At 43.0% G+C, this 16,581-nt stretch overlaps 2 protein-coding genes and 2 long non-coding RNA genes across 7 annotated transcripts; 2 read left to right on the forward strand and 2 right to left on the reverse strand.

The window, feature by feature from the left end:
* The first annotated feature begins 383 nt into the window (after window positions 1–383).
* On the forward strand, window positions 384–4,193 carry LOC306821156. The gene is made up of 3 exons (XR_013778747.1): window positions 384–485; window positions 1,250–1,350; window positions 3,427–4,193. It is a non-coding gene; the product is annotated as an uncharacterized lncRNA (long non-coding RNA).
* csrp3 (cysteine and glycine-rich protein 3 (cardiac LIM protein)) lies at window positions 1,040–16,341 on the reverse strand. Its single transcript, XM_079339402.1, has 7 exons — window positions 16,266–16,341; window positions 5,355–5,607; window positions 4,187–4,298; window positions 2,712–2,883; window positions 2,203–2,332; window positions 1,703–1,796; window positions 1,040–1,329 (listed from the first exon to the last, which is right to left on the reverse strand). Exons 3-7 carry the CDS (start codon window positions 4,296–4,298, stop codon window positions 1,256–1,258), a joined length of 582 nt encoding a protein of 193 aa, XP_079195528.1. The 5' UTR covers window positions 5,355–5,607; window positions 16,266–16,341; the 3' UTR covers window positions 1,040–1,255.
* e2f8 (E2F transcription factor 8) lies at window positions 6,386–14,263 on the reverse strand. Of its 4 annotated transcripts, XM_079339039.1 has the most exons (14): window positions 14,152–14,262; window positions 13,975–14,063; window positions 12,489–12,749; window positions 12,236–12,383; window positions 11,512–11,829; window positions 11,253–11,414; window positions 10,791–10,928; window positions 9,603–9,818; window positions 9,437–9,518; window positions 8,821–9,319; window positions 7,923–8,189; window positions 7,713–7,845; window positions 7,269–7,597; window positions 6,386–7,182 (listed from the first exon to the last, which is right to left on the reverse strand). In XM_079339039.1, exons 3-14 carry the CDS (start codon window positions 12,657–12,659, stop codon window positions 7,006–7,008), a joined length of 2,640 nt encoding a protein of 879 aa, XP_079195165.1. In that variant the 5' UTR covers window positions 12,660–12,749; window positions 13,975–14,063; window positions 14,152–14,262; the 3' UTR covers window positions 6,386–7,005. The 4 variants fall into 4 exon arrangements, with proteins under 4 accessions (XP_079195165.1, XP_079195166.1, XP_079195164.1 ...); XM_079339040.1 differs by having other exon boundaries at window positions 12,489–12,682; window positions 13,975–14,263; XM_079339038.1 differs by having other exon boundaries at window positions 13,975–14,263.
* Window positions 15,531–16,207, forward strand: LOC306821157. The gene is made up of 2 exons (XR_013778748.1): window positions 15,531–16,055; window positions 16,086–16,207. It is a non-coding gene; the product is annotated as an uncharacterized lncRNA (long non-coding RNA).
* Window positions 16,342–16,581: the final 240 nt, after the last annotated feature.

Genomic DNA, 16,581 nt, shown 5'->3' on the forward strand with positions numbered 1-16,581 from the left:
CCAAACCAGCTCTGCATGAGCGCTCACACGTGAGTGTTTGGGATGAATTAACACCGTGGGTTTGTTAATCACGATTTACAATGATTGCACTAATTAATTATTCCACTGAATTATTTATAAATGCAAATAAGATTCTTTTAATAATTTGCCATGACAAGACGAGGACATGAAACTTGTCTTGACGCAGCTGGAGGAAAAAGTGTCAAAGAATGACATTTATTTATTGAAATACAGTTTCATACATTTTATAAAGTTGTAACAATCAAAACAATCAGATCTGAAATTAATCTTATATCTGTAATCTGCTTTTTGACTCTTATAGAGAAAGTCAAATACATGAACACTGATTTTATCTTCTCACTCTTGTCCTTTGTTTTGGACAGATTCCCATGGAAACGAGGTCACATGTTTTCCTTGCTCATCAGAAGTCAGTGACTCCTCCCCTGGTGGTTGATGACAGTCAGCTGGGCAGGGAGGTTTTAGAGGTAGGTGGAGAGTCAACACCATGCGTTGGCCGTCTGTGTTTTTGCTTTTGCATAAAGACGGTTTGAAGGGTTATGATCTTCTTCCACCTTAAAGAAACCCAAGGTCCACATATGTGGTACCTTTTTGTGACAGTGTTTTGTTAGTTCGCCATGAGTGACCTCGGTAGTTCAGATTTTGTTTACTGGAGGTAAACATAACGCTTTCAACATTTTTATTGATTGATTGTGTAGGGATTAATTCTTAGCCGCTACCGGCTGGTTGTGGGCACAAAGTGTTCTCAGTTTAACTTAAATGAAATAAAATAAGCAAAATCATAATTTTCCATAAATAACTCAAAACTGATTTATTTTCCTGTCGGTTCCATAAACGCTCAAAATCCTTCCACTACCGTCCTTGAACATAAGTCACAGCATCTTAAAACACCTGTAGCCACCCTCAGCCCACACAAGGTGGCGCCCCAGCCTGACCTCTGATGGCCTGGGGTGAAACAATCATGGCTCTTACAGATTGAATCAGTTCTGGGGAAATTAACTCCATTCAGAAACAGTTTTAAGGTACCAAAATAGTTTTATTGTGTAGCATGCCATATTTAATCCAACATTCAAAACAATCACAACCTTCAAATGTTGTTTGGCTCTTGTGTTGCTTTTCTGTGCCAGCATTTCAGGAGAAAGAAATGTCATCCATTGTTAAAGTTAAGAGCTGGGATTTCATAAAAAAGCTACAGTGTGAAACAGCCTGTTTGTATTTTTTTGTAATCCAGAGGTGTTCACTGCCGGTCCTCCAACATGGCCTCGTTCCCCAGTCCGAATCCTTTAGGGCCGAAGTTCTTGGCGTAGCAGACTGAGGAGAAAAATAGAAACGGTGAGTAAATATTAAACAATAGAGATATGTTTTTATGAGAGTGTGGGTTTGGGGTCTTTGGTTTGAAGAACAAGTTTTTTTAGCAGATTTTTTCACCTGGTTGAGCTTCAGAACCTCCCAACAACTCTTACTTAAAAAATGCAACCCAAATATCTGACATGTTACAGCCAATGAGATACGTTTAATACAGTTTGGACCTGAGATGGAAGACGACCATGTTTTAAAACGTGTTCGAGGTCCACAGTCGTGACCCACAGAAAAAGGACATTTTCAGCAACTGGAGCTTCAAGGTGACATCTGAGGGTTGAGATCTGGATTAAAACAAGGTAAGAGTAGTGTTTGAGTTGTGCACCTTTACAGTACAGCTCTCCGTCCTTATCTGTCACTGTAGTTGACTCCAGACTTTTCCCACACAGGAGGCAGCGGAAGCAGGTTTTATGCCAGGGCTAAGAGGGCAAAAAAACACATACACAGAAAGTATATTTCAAGTCCCCATGAAATCGATCTTAATGAGTATGTACAGAAACTTTACTGTTTAATGCTCGAAAAATTAGAAAAAGCCCCTGAGTTAAAAATGAGTCATCAGACATCTGAAACATTTTACAGGAAGAGATTAAAACCAGAAAAAAAAAAATCATTTCAGAGGATCTGCGGTTATTTGACTTTAAGATGGCACATTAAGGGGCAGCAACTAATATATTGATCATGTCTGAGCTAAATGTCTGAATTCTGATAGACGTCTCTGTATTGGGGAAACAGGAACCAGCTGAATATTCACATTACTAAGGAAGATTGACTATATCAAGTGAAACATCCCAGACTAAGAACGAGCACAGGTGAAATGGTCTTTACCTTCCCGGCTCCCATCACCTTCTCCGCTGCATACACGGCTTTAGAGCAGCGAGGACAGCGGTCCGAACTACCAAACTTCTGGGACATTTTACTGCCGTTGGAGCTTGAACCAGCAGGTCGTGGCTTAGATCTAGGAAAAAGATCAGAACATGGTGTGATAATATCTCTTTTCTCTGGGCTGTGATTTGAGTCCCTGTAGTGGAAATCAAATTTTATTAAAAGTAAATAACATTTTTCAAGTATATACTTTGTTTCTGTAGCTTTAATTGTAAAAAAAAAAAAATGCCATCACATTTCAGTAAAATTAGAAATACTGATCTGACTTGCCAAAGGTTAATTTAACAAAAATCAGCTAAAGGTGTATGATAATATCGTACCAAATGATAATGCAGTTTTTGCACAAAAAACACTGAGACACTAAAGTTAAAGAAATTTGATTTCAGTGAAATTTCCATTTGAACAGAATCCAAACTTTGCCTTTGTTCAGAACTAAAAGCATCAGAACATACTGGGTAGACTGCAGGTCCAAGTTCTGTCCTGGTGGATCAGAGCTCAGAGCTCCGGCTCCCTGCCCGTATCCGTAGCCTTTTGGCCCATATTTCTTGCCGTAGCAGGACTTGCAGTAGATCTCAGACTCGTGTGCTGCGACTGTGGTGCTGTCCAGACCTTTTCTGCAGCTCACTGCGTGAAAGAAAACAAAGAATTACACTTTGTTCTGGGGCTCAGTTTCTGATACCAAACAAACATCAAAGTCTCGCTTTAAGCTGAACTTCATTTGTGACGAATCGTCAGATTGTTAATGTGAATTTATTCCCTTACAAAACATTTTTCCTCGTTAGTTGAATTTGGAACTTTATTCTGTCCTCTTGTATGGAGTTATATTGAGCCAAAAATAAGTCAAACGCACTCCTTGTGTATTAAATATTTGTACAACGGCCAATCAAATCTGCTATTTAAGACGACAGACAGAAAACAGATTTATCCATCCATCCAACCATCAATCAATTAATCCTTTCATCCATACATCGATGATCCATTGTTGTATCAGTCTGTCTGTTGAGCACATTTAACCATATGTTTGACACAGTGGTTGTCTGACCAGGAGGTTTGGTGAACTGGTTTCTGTGGGAGAGTCAGGGTTGAGTAATGGAGGTTAAATTAAGCTTTTATCAGTCAACGGTCACACTTAGCCAGATGTCTTGTGTTTCTATTTTTGTTGGGCAGGAGAGAGAGTGAGCTGAACGCTCGGGAGGAGACGCACAGATACAAACGGATGAGTTTATCACAGAGGCCTTCGAGAGCTCCCACTGAGAATAATCACACACGCTCATATTCAGCCAGCTGGAAAGTGTTTGTGCAGAGAACAGTAGGGCCTGCACGATGTGTCCGCAGGGTGGTTTCCCCGGATTACAGAGGGCATGGGGAGCTGAGGAACGTCGGCTGTTTCACAAACAAGACCACGACTCAAATTCAGGTCAGGGGCATCAGGATCAAACAGACGAGTCGCAGGGACACAGCCCGAAAAAAGTCTTCATTCAATCATGCAAAACATTAAAAAAAAGCACATTTATGGAGAAGATGTGTAATCACAGAGAACATGGTAAGTGTTGGTTAAAGTCCTGTGATGAGTTGTAGCAGGAGAAGGGTTAGAAGCAGAAGAAAGAGGAGTGAAACAAACTTTAAATATGGCAGAGAAAGAGAGAAAGAATAGTGAAATATACAAAAGGGAAAGGACAACAAGAAAGACGGAAGAAGGAAAATAACTAAGAAATAAAAAAGTGCTAAGAAGGAGGCGAGTTAGAAAAACAAAATAAACATGAATTAATAAAGAACATAAAAAAATAGTGTTTATTGAGACACTAAATAAAATCTGACATGAGAGAGAGAGAGAGAGAGGAGGGAAAATAAAGTTAAGTCGATGTGACAGATTATAGGAAGATGATGGATGTGGGGAAGCAGCACTGGAGCGTAAACAGTCACTCACTGCACATGAAACAGGTCTTATGGAAGCTCCTCCCGTTACACTGGATCTCCTCGGCGTGATACACCGTCTTCTCACAGGCGGCACACTTCACTCCTCCTCCCCAGTTTGGCATCTAAGACGCCCAAAAAGACACTTCAGATGATGAACTGCATACCTAATAAATCAGGATGCAGACGATGAATCTGCAGATCTTCAATCAATCAGAAATCAAATCTGCTGTCACAGAAAGGTGCTCTTAAATAACGGATAGAAACTAAACGTTAACATTGTAGAGCTGGAATCTGTTTGACATCTTTACTCTAAAAGGATTCAGAAAATGAATAACACAATTTAATTGTCTGATGTAATATCTTGAATTACTTAAATATATAAAACAAGGTGGACTTCCTCATACTTTCTACGCTTATTATTTGATTATTTATTTCTACCAGTTTCACACAATTAACAGATTTTTTTTTTTCTGAAATTAAAAACCTAAATGTACATAAGTAGTTTTTTCAGGTAGAAGGTCAGACATTTAGAGATGAGACTCACGAGGTCGTCCACTGCACACTATTTAAACCGTTTAGAAATTAATCAGTAAACAGAGTGTTCCTTAAATCTAATCTTTACAGTTTTGAGATGGCTTGATGTCCCGTTTTCTGTTTTAATAGTCTGGTAAAATATTTTAATTTCTTAAAAAAGTAGAAAACAAAGCTGAAACAGGAGTGTCACGTGTATTTCTTTATCAGTTTGAAAGGTCAGACCGGCTCTTCACTTCGTCTGTCGGCTTCACTTGAAGCCTTTAAGGTGTGTCAGAGCTGCTCCGTCTGTCCTTCCACTCTCATATCAGTCTGCCCTCTCCCACCTCACAGGACTGGTATGTGATGTGTCCAAGAATAGAGGCTTTACTGGGACATCAGACAGACAAAAAGCCAAGCTGCCAACCAGCACACAATACTGGGAATGTTTGGATTTACAGCGAGACCAATCAGAAATCAAACGCTGAATACACTCCTGATGTGTGTGTTCATGTTGAAAGAACCCTGTTGGATTAAAAATAATCCCACCTGTAGCAACTAAAATAACAATCACAGATTAACCAGATAACACCTGAGTGATAGTTAAAGTAATGATACCCCTAAATAAACCGACATGACAGCTTTAACGTGTGTAAATGAGTTCTTACCTTGTATCCCAGTCTGTGTGTGTCTGTTAAAAACGTGGCAGTGAACGCTTCCCAGGCTGCTTAAATACCGTCCATCTCGCCATCACCCGGGTCCATCAGTGACGCTCCAGTGAAAGCATCCTCCTAAAATAACTTGTGACGGAGCGGAGCCCTCTGACCCTCCATCAGCGTCTCACACATGTGTTGTGTAGTCACAGACCGACACGGGACACTCTGACCATCTCTGAAGCCTTCCTGTTGTCCTGATGGGCAGCTGCACACGCACACACACACACACACACACACACACACAGGGGCTCAGCGTGGAGTATAATACAGGATTAAGTCCTAACATGATGAGAACTCAAACAAAGCATCTGACAACTGCACGTCTGAATGTTAATACACCCGTCCACTTTGACGCAGATATTCCAGAGGAGGTCATGTTGGGCTTTTATTTAAAATGGTTTTCAGCTGTATGGCAGTAAAGCTTTTTAACACACAAATTCAAATTATACTGACCGGAAATTCAGTTAAGAATAGAGCAGCAACAATTAAGAAGTTATCTGTAAATTATTCAACAAAAATCTGGCTTTTTTTTTTTTTTACATAAGTACAATTATTAAAAAAAAGATTATACAATTATAATATATATATTATAGAAACCAATCACAAGATAGAAGGCGGGACATCATTGTTGGGATGAATTAGTTTAGATTGTTTGCTTCGACAAAGCATTTTATTTGGTTTAAAGATGAGTTAAGGATCCTTATTGCTGGATGAGTCATCAGTTTGAGAAGTTTTACAGGAAGCAAAAAAAAACACTTGGTGATGATTCTTTATTGAAATGTATTTGGCAGACGACTAAAAGGTATCTGGAGAGGAGACGGGGCCCTTCCCGAGTACTGACGATGTGCCCTTGAGCAAGGCACTGAACCCCAAAACTGCTCTGCAGCACTGCCTAGGTAGCAACTCTGACATCTGTACACAGGTGGTGTTTGTGCATGTGTGTAAACCAGAACTTAAAAAAAAAAGACATGAATCAACTGATGTTTTAAAAAAACATGTATTCAAATTAAAATAATCACATTACATTAAGCAGGACATTAAAACAGAAATTTCTTATAAATTAAACAACAAAACATCTGATTAGTTTTTTAAAGGACTTACAAGTATCCACACATTTTTTTTTTAAACAATTCAATCAGGTAAAAGTTCATTTACATTTGTGCAAAAAGTCGTCTCCAACTTCGAGACAAAATGATCAACCAACCAGTTTCTCATCAAACTTGTCTTTCCATCCGAAAAAACATCCGTCCTTAGAGCACAGATGGGACTTTTAACACGTCTATGAAGATCGATCGAGTACGTATTGGATCACCCAAACCAGCAGAAGGAACCGATAAAAGCTAAAGAAAGAAGCCTTCCTCCACTGACTCCTTTTAGTTCATGAGGTTTGAAATGTCGTCGTCTCGTTGTTGTGTCCACTGGGCACAGCTGAAGTCTGCACGGCAGCTATTAACAGAGCTGGCAATGATAAAAACGCTGTGAGAGATTCAGAGGTAATAAAAAGTTTAAAATACTATACGGACAGAAAACACAAGTCACCCACCCCGAATACAAACACGTCACCCACACACACATGTACACACACACACACACACGGACAGTGTCAGGGGTGAGCCGAGTCGTCCGTGTTGACGTCCAGCTTCCTCTGAGGGATGTAAACAGTTTTGGTGGCAGGGTGTCCACTGGTGGTTACCACGGCAGCGAGAGGGGAGAGGGGCACTGGTGTGTGGAAGAAGCTGGGCTGGTGGAGCCCGCTCCCTTTAGGCGTGGTCATCAGAGGCTGCAGGAACAAAAAGCATTAGTTATATATAAAGACACACGGGACAGCACGGGAGACGTTTATGTCATGTATGTTTTTTTTTGTACCTGCTGCAGACTGATCAAAGCCAGCGGCTGCCCTGACAGCGACTGCTGCAGGGGCATGGGGGACACGGGTTTGATGAAAACCATTCCCCTCTGCTGCAGACTCAGCGGGCTGGGCATGGTGTTCTCGGGAGTCTGCGGGTCTGCGTAGGCGTTTCCCGGGCTGGAGCCGGAGATCAGACCCAGGTTCTGCAGGGTGAAGTTCAGGATGGCAGGACTGGGGCTGTGGAGGCGCCGGGCGAGCTGGGCGGCCTGGGGCGAGGCGAGGGCCACGGCTTTGTGAAGACGCAGGTTGGTGGGTGTCATCTCCTGGGCCAGGGTGGGTCTCGAACCTGAAGTGGGAAACAAAATGCATCATTCAATCCTCCTCTCTCAAAGTGCTCATTCTGCTGGGAATCACCCGGGTTCATCCTTGGACCTCGGTCCTCCGTTTCCTGACATATTTACCTGCTGTCGGGGTTTTGTAGATGTAGGTGGGAGTTGGGGCCTTGTTGCCTTCTCTCCCTGCACTTTGCATTTCTTTGTAGCCAATGAGGGACTGCTGAGAGATGGGGATCAGATACCCAGCCGGCACTAAAGTCTGGATGGAGAGAGAGATGATTCAAACAAACTGCTGCTGCGTTCAGTTTAACAGCGAAGCATTTAGTCGGCTCGTACCTCCGGGTGGAGCTGTCCCGGTGTGAGGGGAACGGCTCGGAGCGGAGTTAACGCCGCCTCTCTGTCACAGTTTGCCATCTTGTCCTCTCTGTCGAGGAAGGTTTCCACGCTCTGCTCCAGCGTCTGAACGGCTCCGGGGAGTCCGGGGGTGTTGACGAACTCGGGGTCCAGGTGGAGGGCGCGCGGCGAGGGCCGGCTCGAGAGCTGAGGGCCGCGGTGAGCCTTGAGGCGCGCCTGCAGGATCTCACTCAGCTTTGGAGAAGTGTCCTAAAAGGAGCAGGGCGAGGAAACGCTGAGGTCAAGGTGCGTCACTTTTCACTCTGAACAGCCACCATGCAAAACATCCTCTGGTTTTATTTCCTTTGGGGTCATTCTGTGTTTTTAATTTTTTATTCTTTATATTTGACATGTTTTAAATTCTGTTTCATATATTGGTAATTGCTTCTTATATTTTATTGTATCTGATCTAAGTATTGGCTATTTTGCTTTATTTCGCACCAATATACTGAGACAGATTCCTCGTATTTGTAAATGTACAATTCTGATATGACTTCACTCACCGGTCCTCTGCTTTCTAGAAAAAATTTATAAACTAGATACCTGCTGACTATTTACATCTTGTGTTGTGAAGCACTGTTGGATATATACAACATTTCTTTTTTCTGTTGTTGGTTTCATAGGCAGTTTGCTTGAAGTCAAATGAGGAAGTGATTTCACCTTTTTGAGTTAAACAGAAAAGTTGAAGCTGTTTTGTTTCTATTAACGGTCCTTTAGTGTAATTAGCTTCATGCTTGTTCTTACATTAAACTGCCTGTTGGTCATTTTCAGACAGCAAACAGTACTAACTCTTATAAACTGACCGAACTACATGACGTCGAATGTGTAAAAGTCAGAATACCCTGAAGTTGGGGTCTGTCCTCTTGGTTTTGGAGGGGCTGCACTCCGAGGCTGAATCCGATCGCAGTCTTTTCAGCGCCAGCGGGCTGACGTCCGCCGCCCTGCAGGAGGCCGGCTGGCTCGTCGCTGCACACTGACCCGTTGGACTCTGCCCCGTCTTGTCTTCGAAGGTCATGGAGCGCACGGCGAGGCTGGTCGGCTGAGGTCTGGCCAGAGGGTTGGGCCTGGAGGGGGGCGCTTGCAGGTACACGGCGTAGGGTCCGTTCTCTCGCTGCTGCGGTAAGAGGACCGGGATCATGGAGGAACAATGTGCGGGGATGTACGCTACGGAGCCGGCGGGCAGGGCTCCGAGAGGGGTGTTGGGTGTTAGGTGGACAGTAGTGTTGACTCCAGACTCCTGGGTTGGGGTTAGAAACAGAGTCTGAGGTGCTTCCATTAGACTGGAGGAGCTCTGCTCTGATCTAACAGCAGCAGCAGGCTTTGGATCAGCAGCTCCAGGTCTGAAACAGAAGCAGGACTCGGATTTAACAACCAATAAATTATTATTTTCAACTAGTGTCTTATCATGCAGCAGATGTGATTTGACTTTCAGCTGCGGTTTGTGCATCAGAACTTACACAGACTCCTGGTCAAGCTGAATCTTACAAATAGCAGCGAGTTGGGCCATTTTGTTTGGGAAGTCACCGTTTGATGAATCACCTGATGACAGGGGAAGAACGGGAAACGTCTGTTAACACGGCTCATAAACACTCGCCACAACAACGGGCCTTTTGGTACACTCACCAGGGGCGCTCTTCACAGGACTGCTGGGGGCGGAGTTGATCTTGCGCCGGTCCTCCTGGATGCTCTTGGCCAGCTTTATGAGGGAGGGGTGCCGGGTGAAGCTGCGTTTCGTCCCCGGTGATGAAAAGAGGTTTTTGGCACAGTTGTCTGCAGATGCACGGGACTCCAGTACATCTCTCCTCTTGGATAGGCACCCAGACGTGAGGCTCTCCAAATCTGAAAAAACACAGAGACCTACCGTAAATTCCGGACTATAAGCCGCTACTTTTTTCTCACACTTCGAGCACTGCGGCTTCTACTCCGGTGCGGCTAATGCATGGATTTTTTATGGGGGACAATGAGCTTCTGCCGCAAAAACATTTGACTTCGTCACGTCGGATCTTAATATCAGTCATTTTGCGCTTCATGCACGCACCCTCATGATGGAAAACACACGGAGAAATACATATGATGCAGCTTTCAAGTTAAAGGCGATCGACCTGGCTGCCAAAGAAGCTAACAGAGCTGCTGCACGTTAAGATGACACTGACAGCGACAACAGAGACTGAGGAAGTGAGTAATGAAGTCATTCTGAGGCAGTGAATGGATGGACTTTTTCTTGTGAAATATATTACGGTCATCTTTTTCATCAGCCGTGTTACAGACACCGTCGGCTAGGCTTCGTATTGTAACGGTTCATGTTGTAAAGTCAGTAGTTGATAATGTGTTCATAATTCCGATTATGTGGAGAGTCAGTGAATGCACCAGCGAGAACGTGTTGAGTGGCTGTATGAGAGAACGCTGGGGGAGAGAGTTGGATTGTTACGGCAAGTTATGTGTTGCTCTCGGCTGTAAACGGCGTGGTCACGGCCGACAGTGATCGGGTTATTAAAAGTTATTATTTGAACGCTCTCGTCGTCCTTTTACGGACGCTACAGTATTTGCGGATGTTACCGGTAGCCTACGTCTGTGTAAATAGCTCTTGTTATAGCGTGGACACCTGCGGCTTATAATCAAGTGCGGCTTATATATGTACAAATACATTTATTTACTTATTTTTAGCCGGTGCGGCTTATATCCAGGTGCGCTCAATAGTACGGAATTTACGGTACTTACTCTTTGATCGGACATGAGGCAGAGATTTAACATTTATTCCAAAATGTTCTCCGACTGTGGAAGAAAACATCTCAGCACTCATTTGTCACATACCTTTGACTTGGGGGAATTCTTCGGGGCCGACCCACTCAAAGGCCGGTTTCCTTCCCCGCTCCTCGGTCACGTGGACTTTCTCGATGAGCTTCAGGCTCCGCAGCACGTTAGCGATGTCATACAGCCGCCGCACCTTGGCTGTAAACCATGAAGAACACATCAGGACTATGATGTGCAACTCCAGACACACACAGAACACATTCTGATAGATCTCACATCTGGATTTAGAGCTTCTCCGTGCATCTGCACTCTGATTTATATTCTCTGCATAGGAGGAAATCAAAGTGCACTCCTACAAATGTGCGTGTGCTGCATATGTAAGAAGGGACTGGAACAATTTGAACAGATTAACTGTGCAAAAAAAAGATTGAATTTCATGTCACAAAGAGGTTTTTCCAACTTGACCATCTTCCTGACATCTCCAGACGTGTTTGAGAAACTTATTCTGTGTCTTGTACTCACTCTTGAACTTGTTCTTGTCGTGATCGGCACCCTGGTCCTCTCCGATCAGGATCTTTGCTGCCACTTCCAGACTGACCACACGCGGGTTACACACCAGAAAGAGCATGACGAACTTCTGGCTCATCACCCTCAGAGATTTGTCCTTCCGACTGTTAACCGAGGCTGCGCAGAAAGAAACAGAGAAATAAGTCTGCTGCGCCTCAGAATCATCGAATGAACAGACACCTGCTCACTTTCAGTTGTTCTGAAGTCCTCTCACCTGCTTTGAACTCTACTCCTGGAAGCTCTACAAAAAAGAGCTCCTTTTGGCCCTGCTCCCCGTTCTCCAGGTCCACCACCACCTCCTCGTTCTCCTTCTCCTCGGCGTCGAAGTCGAACTCCCGGTCCACGAGACGCTGCTTGATCTGCTGCATCTGCTGGCCGTACTTGTGCTCCTCGCCCACCTGCTTCAGGATGGCCAGCGTCTGGGCCAGCTTGGTGCGACCGTGCCAGCCGTAGCGGTTCTTGGCGGAGCGGCTCACCATGTGCAGACTCTCCAGCACGTTCATGATGTCGTAGATGCGCCTGCGCTCGACATCTGGGGGAGAAACATTGTGAAAAACATGTAAACAATTATCACAAGGAGGAAAGATGCTTCATGCAGTAACCAAATGCGTCAACAAAAATAAGTTCAACTTTAATGTATGTTCAGAGAGGAAAATGAACCGCTTCACTTCACTCCGTATCTTAGAAAAGGACGTTTATTTCTTTCCTATAAAACCACCTGTCATTTTAGTTGTATATGATACACGGGGTCTCGCTCCTCAGCATCATTACATGACTGCAATAAACCAAAATGTACGTTTACATGTGCTGTTACGAGTTCGTCTGATTTGCTCTGTACATCTGGAACAAGAGCAATCGGATGTAAACGCCCTCACTACTGGACTCAGTATCGACTGAGTACAACACAGAGTTGAAAAAAAAACCCAAAACAAACATACTGAGCTCAGTGGCCACGTCATCGAGGCAGATGTCGTTGTTGACGGCAGGGTCCGGGTAATCAGGGTAGCGGGCGAGGAATTTATGACAGAGCAACCCCAGACTCTTCTCTTTCCTGCTGATCATTTTCTCTTCTCCGTTTTCCGTCTCCTGTTGGAACAGTATGAGAGAAAAAAACACAAAGGAAACGTCATTCTTTGAACACCTGAGCTTCATCAGAGAGTGTCCGTCACAAGTTTGTGCTTTTTTTTGTACCTGAGTAGATTCAATATCATCTTGTCCGTCGTTGTCCATGCACAGCTCCTTCTCTCGGTTCCTGATTTCAGGACTAGCAGCGCTGATGAGCATTTTCAGGTTTGAAGTCGGCGTCCAGGGATCAACGGAGCCTACTTCCCGTCCCTTTTTAGGCGTGGTGAGGAGACCCATGGTTCGACGGCTCGCGGCTGAAACTGCAGAGTGACCAAATATTTTCACTGGAGTTTTTACAGGAACCTGAGGCGCTACAAAGCCATCATCCTAGAAGAAGAATAAAATAAAAAGATGTGATTAAATTACAAGACAACTCATTTCAACTGAGCTTTAGTGGGACATTGAACTAGAGAGGCCAACATATCTAAGAAACATGTAATTATTTTATAAGCTGCTCACTAACCTTTAAATGGGTCTTCATAGAAAGATAATAGTTTTTAAGTGACGTTCTTAGCATTACCAACTAATATGAACTGTGGAAAACCAATTCAGGTTGTGATTAATTACATTATAGATGTAGATTGGGGCTGTTATCAGACAAATCAATCATTTAAAATCTCATGATTTGCTCTTATCAGTGCAAATCTAGGGGGGGGGGGGGGACACTAATTAAATACATGTTAATTCCAACTAGCTTTTAACATTACTTTCCCAGTTTAACAATGTAATAATTTATCATTTAAACCAAATTAGAATAATTTATGTGAATCTTAGGAGTATATTTATAAACTTTTTTCAAGTTTTCACAGAGCAATATACTTGTCGGGCTGTCCACATTTTTTAACACCCTGAAAACATCGTGTTTAACTGTGATTCTATGGTGAAATGATTAGTTTAAGTTTAAATCAGCGCAATCTAATCAAAACAGCAGTCTCATATTGGCGGTAATAGACGTACGTTCCATCGAATCGCCAGGCCCAACGGGCGCAGAGGTCCCGCCCTTCGAATCGAAAACAGCCAATGGGATAAGCGCGCGTAGCAGCGTAGCGGAAGTAGAAAGAGTATCCCGCGCAGGTAAACAGTTTTTTGAAATCCTTGGCGCGGAATGAGTGACGGCTATCTTTAAATGTGGACAAGTTATTAAAAAATGTTTAAATCCCTGCAACAAATAAAGCGTTTATTTAACGAGGCGACACGTTTTAAAAAAAGTCGTAAACTGACCGTGAAGTTTGTGTTCGCTGTCGCGCCTCTTGATAAGGTTTATTACACAACACTAGTGATTAATCAACACCCGGGTTTAACACGTTTTTATACATAAACAAGTTTTATACATAAACAAGTTGTGTTTCAAACATTACACTGCAGTGACTTTAACGTCGATAAAAGCTCGTTTACACGGCGGGTAACGTAAATCGGTTTATAACGAGGAGGCGGTAACCTAGCAACACCGAAACCAAAGATCCAGTAAACACAAACACAAACAGGTAATTATCAAATAAACACAAGAAATATACGTGTTATTACATGAGTTCACAGATGTTTGCAGACTTACCCAAATCCGTAAAAGAGGTTTGTTATCATGTAGATCTCCTCATCGTCTCAGTAACGTGATATTATCTCCAACAGTAACACAGTCACGATCTTAACACACAATAAAACTACAATGAAGTCCTAAGTGAAATGTTTTTAAAAGATGCGGGTCTCTCCCCCTCTTTCTTTCCCTCCTTACTTGGTCAACTTTAAGCTCCAGTTGTGTGAAAAGTTGGCCTAGTTGTGTGTGTGACCATTTGGCCCGCCCAGTTTGAGCATGCGCGTTCACGTCATCCCACACTTCCGGTCCACCACATGACTGCACATCAGGGGGTCACACACTTTTTTTTTTTTTTTTTTTTCACTTGTGATCTCCCCAAACTCTAAACCTGGGGTCTCCAACCTCAGTGTATATTAATTTTATCATATTTTTTACCTTTTTTAAGGGGTTTCTGACACTGCATGCTGCCAAGCAGGTCATTGTAATCTCGTTAGATAGTTGACGTTAGTAGACACAGTTTGATATGAGGGAGGTTTTGTTTATGCATAGGGTAGAATATTTTTATTTTTTTATATTTTGGATTTGCATGGCGAGCTGCATATTGAGGCCTTGCACGAGCCCTTTGTTAGTGACCCCTGAGACTCCAGACATCCAAAACACTCAGAGCTTATTGCTCAAATTATATCATGTAATGTGTTTTCTGCTGTGTCGCTGGTAAAACTTTAGAGCACCTTCAGGTGTTTTTTGTGGACAGAGGAAGGAAAGTTGGATGACAAAATAAACAATGAATGACTGTCAGAGCCCACAATAGCCTGTGTTCAATATATGCACACTTCAGGTCCATCTGTTTAATCTTAGACTGTAAAAATAATCTAGTAGTTGTAACCTTGGTTTTTGAATTGTGGGGTGGGGGAGCGAGTTGTGTTGTTGCTGTTTGATTTATTATAATGTAAAAGCACTTTGTGATGCATCTTTGTATGAAAAGTACTATACAAATAAAGTTTGATTGATTGATTTCAGGTGACCACATGCCATGTAAAGCCTGCTGAACATGTCCCAAGAATTTGTACTTTTTTTTTTCTTGAAATAAATATTATTCAACATATTCTGTGTGTTACACTGCTCAGTTTCTAAAATGTTATCTATGTTGAAATCCCTTCTCCTCCTTATACAGTTATATTCCTGCTGGGAGCACAGCTGGTTTGACCTTGTGGAGGGACCATGGGCACGGGCTTCAGGCTGAGCGACCACACAACCACCACGACTCCAATCCTCTATAAACCTTCAGTTACACTAAATGTAACTCTTAACCATCTCTAATCAAACAGCTCTGTTCAACAAGTAAAACAAGATATGACTTAATAACAGAATGAAAAACAATGCAGCCTGTCAAAAACAATTTGATGTGGTTTGCTGGATTGGAAAAGTTTCAAAAGATGTGTCAGGTTTACCCACAATGCACCTCTTCTGTACTGCTTTCGTATTAAGGGTGAATTCACACTAAGCTGTGCCTGAGCGTGCTTCACCCTTAAAGTCCACTTTGTTTGACTAGCGTGTGCTTTCTTGGCCCTGGCACAATACAGTTGCACAAGCATATAGTTACACAATGTAAACATGGCGTAGGCTATAATCGCACCCCGCCTCCATTATCAAAAAATCCTGGAATATTACGGCTGTTAGTCAGATATGATGCTTGGTCTCTAAATGAACTGGACAATGCCGTTACTTGATGTACATTTACACCTTTCCTGTTGATAGTGCGTATTTTTATGGATTGCTACATCTTAATAAATTTGTGGACATATCTTTTAATTGTGTCAACCATGTGAGAGTAATTCTTTTAGGTTTGTGAAGCTGTAATACATGTGAGATCTCATTACAGCAGCAGAGTTATATTTCATCCAGTGCCAACTGTCTGTTGTCTGAGAGGTTTTGCTTAACATAGATGTTTGACATTTGAGTCAAGGAGATGAGTTCTTCATGCCTTATACAGAGTCGAGGATTTGTGGGCTCTTTCTAGCCGAATATAAGGAACACTGTGAAGAAGAATACTTTGCCAGTGATCGTGAGATCCTGATCAGCACGAGGCCAGTGGCTGCAGAGTCCTGGTCCAGCATGCCAGTAATGGCAAGGTTCTGGTCATTAAGCATGTTGTCAATCATTGTTAAGCCTTGGTCAAGCATGTTTGAGCAATTGTCTATGATGTATGTTATGTTATTTGACCATGGCTAAATAAATCTAAGATGATCCTCAAGTCTGTTTGATGTCCTCCTCATTCATTCAACACAGAAATAGAAATCCCCACCACACACCTGTTTTATCCGTGGATTCAAATTCCTCGCGTCGTCATGTCTCTGTTTGGCCGCTCGGTGGCGGTAGATCACACCGATGCGCGAGGCGTCATGGTAACCATCGGGCGCACTTCAAGGATGTTGGGAGTAAAGAGCTGAGCTTGAAGCACCCACTGACGTAATGTTACGGCGGTGAGAGACAGAGTGGGACCCTGGAGCTGCGTTTAGGTGCCCCTCGTAAATTACAAAAGCCACTACACGCTTATAAGTAGTGGGGAAAAGGCTATAGAACATATCCTATCGTACAATATTTAATACAACAAAATTAGAGACACAT

Source organism: Symphodus melops, assembly GCF_947650265.1.
Source record: "Symphodus melops genome assembly, chromosome: 3".
Lineage (NCBI taxonomy): Eukaryota > Metazoa > Chordata > Actinopteri > Labriformes > Labridae > Symphodus > Symphodus melops.